The 6,850-nt window shown below is 39.2% G+C and overlaps 1 protein-coding gene across 1 annotated transcript; it reads right to left on the bottom strand.

Moving 5' to 3' along the window:
* Nucleotides 1–1,345: 1,345 nt before the first annotated feature.
* Nucleotides 1,346–4,659, bottom strand: LOC106335636 (protein CHUP1, chloroplastic-like). Its single transcript, XM_013774215.1, has 5 exons — nt 3,288–4,659; nt 2,889–3,202; nt 2,697–2,808; nt 1,626–1,763; nt 1,346–1,531 (listed from the first exon to the last, which is right to left on the bottom strand). Exons 1-5 carry the CDS (start codon nt 4,452–4,454, stop codon nt 1,400–1,402), a joined length of 1,863 nt encoding a protein of 620 aa, XP_013629669.1. The 5' UTR covers nt 4,455–4,659; the 3' UTR covers nt 1,346–1,399.
* Between the last annotated feature and the right edge of the window lie 2,191 nt (nt 4,660–6,850).

Raw genomic sequence — 6,850 nt, 5'->3', positions numbered from 1 at the left:
AGATCGTGAAGCTCGTGGAGATCGTGAAGCTCGTGGAGTGTGTCTCTTTGGACTTTGAGTATGTGTTGACCGAGCAGGTTCATTGACACTAATGTCATGTTGCTCTTCTTGGGAGTCTTTATCTTCATTATACTCCAAGTCCATCAATTTGTTTTCTGCCTCAAGAGCTGCCATTCTTTGTACTGTTTGTCAGTCCATGCGGCAGCCTGCAACAAAAAATAAAAATTATATTATTACTTTGGGATTCTTTGAAGCAAATATGATTGAACACATGGAAAAACACAAGTTAACCACTAAGAGAATACAAGCTAGGCACAGGCAAGACAATTACACCACAGAGAGTTGAGTTGTAAGATCAGACAGTGACACAAACGAAAAGAACAAATATTATTCAACTACAAATTTGACATTCATCATCTTAGACTATGAACAACTAATATAACCAAACGGTACAAATTCAAGACCATATCCACAAACCTTTAAGCATACAAATTTCACCTAGAGAGTTCGACAAACCCACAAACCCACATACCCTAGAGATCGATTTCAGCAAACCCACAAACACTAGCGATCGATTTCAACAAACCCACAAACCCACATACCTAGAGATCGATTTCAACAAACCCAGAAAGTTCTTCAATCGTCACATAAAGGACCTAGAAGAACGTATCTAAGATCAAGCTCAGGAGTCAGGATCAACTCGTTTCTCTCGATTGGAAGGTCTAGCAAGAGAGATTGTGTTTCTCCATTTTGAATCGGAACAACAAAAAGATGGAGAAGAATGAAAACGACGTCGTTTCAGTGAATTTTGTTTTCATAAAAAAAAAGGTAACGAGCTTAGGGTTAGCCCGAGTCTTATTTTAGCGGCCCTATTTTAACCCATACAAAAAGTAACGGGTTTAGGGTTAAAAAAATTAGATGCGGGCTGGGCTAACCCTATTGACAAAAGCCCATATTAACAAACCTAGTTATGGACAATGTTGAAGTTTCGCCCAATTCTAAAACAGAGAGAGCAGGAGCAATTCAGATGGTGTGTAGTCTAGTTTCTCATAACTTACGGGCTTGTCTTTGACTACATCTTCTCTTCTAAGAATGCTTATCTTATTTTTTCAGATGGAACTCTCAAAAGATGCAATTGAAGAGTCTGAATCCGGAGGATCAGATAGCGATGCTTGGGAGTTAGTTTATTCTTGTCTCTTGACATGTTTGTGAAGCTTTCTTTTATCATTAGCACCTATTGAAAAAGATGGTTTTAAATTAAACAATGATCCTTTGTTTTTTAGCAAGAAGAGTTTCATATATTCACATGATTTATCTGTCTTAGAACAAAAAAAAAAGTATGTAATAGAGAAAATAACAGACAAATAAGCTTATGTTGATATATGAAGCTAAGATTGCTTCAACAATGTGTAGATCGAAAAATAAGCTTATGTTGATGTGTTTGGCTTTGACATTGAATATGACATGATCTCGCTTTATCTCTTAGCTCTTGAAATGCCCTCATTGTCTCTGCATCAAAACCTCCTGCGAACTGAACAAAAACAATAACAGAGTTGTAAAGAGTTTGGACAAACAACAAATGTTGTAAGTTTGTAACGGAAGATGATCAAAGTCTTTTGCTTTACCTGATGGACACGGAATGCGAATCTAACACCTTGAACGATAAGCTCTTCCTCTTCGGGGCCACCGCCTCCAATGGCTTCAAGCTCTGCCGACACTCTCTTCATATATTTCATTGCTAGTTTCACGGATGCCAATTTAATCTGAAAATCGCACACAGCTATATAGAGTTAATACTTAAATACAAACTTCCATATCTTACCATTATGCAATGTTCCAATTTGCATAACTAAGATATTCAATTTGAATACACTACACGTAACATTAAGACTCAAAAAAGAATCTGATACCATTACACTAATATTCATATTGTTTTTCTTGTGTGCATTTATTTGTATTATCAAAATTGATGAATCCCAAGGAAAAAAAAAAGGAAGCAGACAAGAAGAAAATATTGAAACTCACAGGCGTGCACATAGGAAAACTCCAGATACACTAAAGTAACCACTAAATTCAAGTTTACTTTGTTCAAGATTTGTATCTATCTGCATTTGTCATGTAGTACATAATAGTTTTACTATGTAAAACACACAATAATAGAGTCAAGACAGTATCAAACCAATCTTAGATTATTTTGTGCCAGTGCCAGTGCCAGCAACAATTGACTTTTAGATGGGGACCATAAGAATTGTTGTTCTTCTTTATTCATCACAACTCCAGTCAAATTGCAATAAATAGCTAGAGACGGCAAGTAAAATAAAGACCAGAGTTCGGTTCAGTTCGGCAAGCTTTAAAGAAATTGGTTATCAGTTTGATAGTCGATTAGTTTGATTTAAAAAAAAAACAAAACAAAAACCGAATTAACCAAATCTAACCAAAACCAAAAACTGTTAAATACGGTAGAATTTTTCAAAACCAAAATAACCTAGTACCGAACTGATTTTTTATTTTTATTTTAATTTGGAGAGATTTTTGGACGTATAAACCCAAGTATGGAACCGAATAAACCAAAACTGCAGGCTTAATATATACTATCGATTTGTGTAACCAGTGCATTAAGCAAAACCAAGATTTTGTTTTGTTAATTTAATTAATTTAACAGGAAATGAAGAAGAAGGATCTTGATATTTGCTGACCTGACTAGTAATGCCGGTTTCGAGCATCCAATCAACCGGAATCTGGAAAGTCTTGAACTTTGTGGCAGCTGATTCCTTCATCCTCGACAGAGTATAAACACCATGCTCTAACCTTCAAAACCCACAAAGATATCTGATTACTTCTCCTGCATTTGAATACATAAAAAAAAAAAGATTGAATTTTTATCTAACTTTTCGAACAAAGCTTGCATTTTCTTGAGAGCAGAGCCTGAGGGTTGACGAGGATCTTCGCGGAAACGAGAAGCTTCCGATATGAGTTTCTTCAGATCGAAATAACAAAACGCTGCTTCACGCAACGCGTCTGCTTTTTGCTCCGGCCACTCGAAGTGTTTCAGCACTGCTCTCTCGTCGACCAGGTAAGAGAGTTCGTCGTCGAGCCATTTCACGAAAGGCACCACGTCTTCTATATCTGAAAACGCTGCGTTTTCGACTTCCTTGATCAAGAATCTTATGAAGTCTCCTTGCGTTTCTACGTCGGTTTTTATCTGCAATGTTCGGTTCAAAGTTAATGACAAACCGGTTACTAAGCTAAACCGAAGTTATTGAGCTGACCGGGTAAAAGAATCTTACCGCTAGTAGATAAACCGAGCGGTTTTCGATTTCGCCGATCATGTCTCTGGCGTTGGAGCTAGCGACTACTGCCTCTGCGGCGGCGTTGCCTCCTCCGCCGGTGGAATCTCTTCTCGAGTTTATGGAGTCTCTTCGCATCAAAGAGTGGTAGAACTCGACAACTTCCGGTACTCTTCTTACTTTGGCCGACGCTACGTTTAAGCTCTTCGGCGGGGGAGGTGGAGGAGGCGGAGGTGGGGCTTTGGAAACGGACGGAGGAGGTGGTGGTGGACGAAAAAGTGGTGGGGGAGGCGGAGGAGGAGGTGGTGGACTCGTTCTCTGCGGCGGCGGATCTGGGATATTCTCCGTGGCATCGTGTGAGCCGTTGGATGAAGAAGACCGTCTAGGCGGTGGTTTTGGGACTCTGGGAACCCTAGATCTGACGGTTGACTCGGTGAGTTCATCCGAGTTAGTTATAGAAAGATTCTCGATCTCTTCTTTCCGGTAAATGTCACCGGGAGAACCGGTTTTATTGCTGTCTTGGTTCGGAACCGGGTCGGGTACGTTCCTCATGGACTCGACCCGTTTCAAACTCCGGATCAGACTGGATCTCGCCGACGCATCCATTAAACCCTGAAACCTCTGAGAGACGGAGAGCGCGTGGTCGTCACTCGACGAAACAAGTTTCCGAAGCTCCGCCTCCATCTCCTTCTCTCTCCTCTCGCTCTCTCTCCGCAGCTCCTCGCTCCTTTCGAATTCTCTCCGTAACCTCTCGTTCTCCGCCCTTAACCTCGCCGTCTCTTTCCTCGAACGCTCGATTTCGCCGTCCTTCTCCGCGATCCGCGACTCGAGGGACGGGATGACGGAGACGGATTCTCTGAGTAGCTTCAGCTCGAGAACCTCCGTCTTTAACTTAGCTTCTCTCTCACGAAGCTCCGAGATGACTGCGTTTTGGTCGGAACGAGAAGAAGCATTGTGTACTTGAGCGGAAGCGCGTGGGAAGTAGCGAGCGAAACCGGGTTTCTGATTAGAAACGGGAGACGGTTTACCGGCAGAACCGGAAGACGGTTTAAGCAGGTGAGGAGGCGGAGGGGGAAGAGGAAGGGGGAGAGGAGTAGCCATGTCCTTTGGTTTGGTTGAAGGAGATTTGTGAAACCCCATTGTCACACGGACCTTACCAGCCGCCATTGATGATGATGAAAGAAGAAGTGAGTTTCAAAATTGTCTTGAGAAGAAAGGAGGGGTTTGCATGGAAATTAAAAGCATGTCGTTGTCCGTGCAGTTCTAGAGAGAGAGTGTGTTTGTGTGCGAGATTGATAGTGATGATGACTGATAATTCAAAGTTTGGGCCTTTGGATTAAAAACAAAATTTTATCTTGGTTTTGTAATGTTTTTAATAAATCAATAAATTAGTTTTTACCTTTATTTCGACCGTTGGAAGAAAGATATAACCAAATGAAATTGAAACTATGCTTTATTTTTTGAAGCACTGTTACACGTATATCGAGGAACGTTCTTCTGTTCATCTTTGATTCAAAATTTTAAAATAAGTAAAGGAGAACTGTCTATACAGAAGCTCCATCTATCAAACTAGGCAATGGGGTTGAGTTGCAGAGATACAATGCTGATTTAGCTAAGCTATCAGCATTATCAGCAGCTGAGTTCTGAGCTTGCGGAATAAACATGAAAACAACATAAGCAAAGTTAAATGATAACGTCTCGATGTCCCGAATGATTCTATAGATATCTGCCGGGTGTAACCTCGAGGAAATGGCACGTAGAAGAAAAAGAGAACTGTCTTTAAGTCTTTTTTGTAAGGTGCTCTTTGCTTGCCTTTGTCTTAGGCAAAGCAAAGACCCGCTACTTGATCCGTATTCGCCTCGTTTTTTCAAGTACTCGTCTTTGCCAAGTAAAGTATTAAGTCGTTGAGTTTTGCTACTTGCAAATGCAAGACAAGTAACAAGTATCACAAAAAAAGTTACGACTCGCCTTGATATTATTCGTTACTTGTTTTACGACTAAAAAATGATAACTAAACCATAAAAACTAAAGCCCTAAACAAATATTTCTTTGTTGTAAGAAGTAAACAATACTTTCTTATTGAATTCCATCTTCTTTTTTATATTAGGTGTAAATATTTTATTTAAAATAACTCTCGTATTTTTACCAAGTCGAGTAAATAAAACAAACTTTCATAACATTCTTTCGTAAAATATTATCTACCAAGTAATTTTTTAGAAACTTGGAAATATATCTAAATAATTAATAAATACTTGTAAGTAGCAAGTAATCGAACAAGACAAGTAACTTGCAAGTAACATATTTTTGGACAAGTACTCGAAATAACAAGTATTCGTTTCTGACAAGTCAAGTACAAGTCGAAAAATTCATTACTCGTTCAAAGTAAACCAATTGTCAGGTATACGTAAAAAAAACAAACACCCGCCTTGCGCGCACCCCTGCTTTGTCTTATGACATTTTTCAATTTTCATCGGCACTACTGAGAATGAGAGCATATATATAGATCAAAATGATGAAATAACGAAACTATTTAAGAAAGATTTCATTACATTTAAATTTTTCGAAATTACTTGCGTGATGTTAAGATTTGAGAGAAGATTTGTGAGAATGTGTTGTATATTTCTTATTACTTACACCACTATATATAGTGGTTCATACAAGGTGGAGTCAAAGGGAGGATTGATTACAAAGATACTCTACATAATGACATGGTCAAACTCATAAAGACTAAGGTTGAATGGGTCTTCCATGTGGCTGGATGTAAACCCCCAATGGACTCTAGTCTTGAACTTGTATGGTCTAGGTTATGGACCATCCACTTCATGATTCATAACACTCCCCTTTGGATGCCATAACCATATAGGGTTTGTAACATGCTAATGTTGCCTCATTAAAACCGCTCCCGGAAAACCCAAAACCCAATGTGGTAAAAAGGGAAACCAGAGAAAGGAAAAAGAGTACAACACACATTACTCCCCCTGATTTGGACATCACTGAAGGTCCTTGAGTCTACGCGTGCCAATCTTGTTGCGTGAACTTCCTGAATGTGCAAGAGGACAATGATTTGGTGAAGAGGTCGGCTGAGTTTTCACTATACCGGATCTGAAGGACGTTGACCTCTCCAGCTTTCTGCAACTCATGGGTAAAGAAGAACTTGGGTATAATATGTTTGGTTCGGTCACCTTTGATATACCCGTCTTTGAGTTGAGCAATGCAAGCTGCATTATCTTCATATATGATGGTCGCATATGGACGCATAATGTAGTCCTATACCTTTTGTTCAAAGATGAACTTCGATCTTATAGCTTATCTTTATGATAGCTTATTCATTCATACCATAGCTTGGTTGGTTCATGCTGAGAATTCGACCAACCATAAGTATTACCAAAATTTGGCTAATTTGTGGTGATGGTCTATAACCTTTTCAAAGGTTTAATGAATAACCATTTAACCTATCCTAGGTTGGTTAGTATAAAACACAAGGAATTTAAAATTCCTCTATGGACTGATTTGAATTGTTCTTATAGAACTCTCCACTTGCTTACATGTAGTAATTTAATTCA

This window comes from Brassica oleracea, chromosome C3 (assembly GCF_000695525.1).
Source record: "Brassica oleracea var. oleracea cultivar TO1000 chromosome C3, BOL, whole genome shotgun sequence".
Taxonomy (NCBI): Eukaryota; Viridiplantae; Streptophyta; class Magnoliopsida; order Brassicales; family Brassicaceae; genus Brassica; species Brassica oleracea.
The sequence above is the reverse complement of the archived record's forward strand: the minus strand, read 5'-3'. Positions and strand labels throughout refer to the sequence as shown.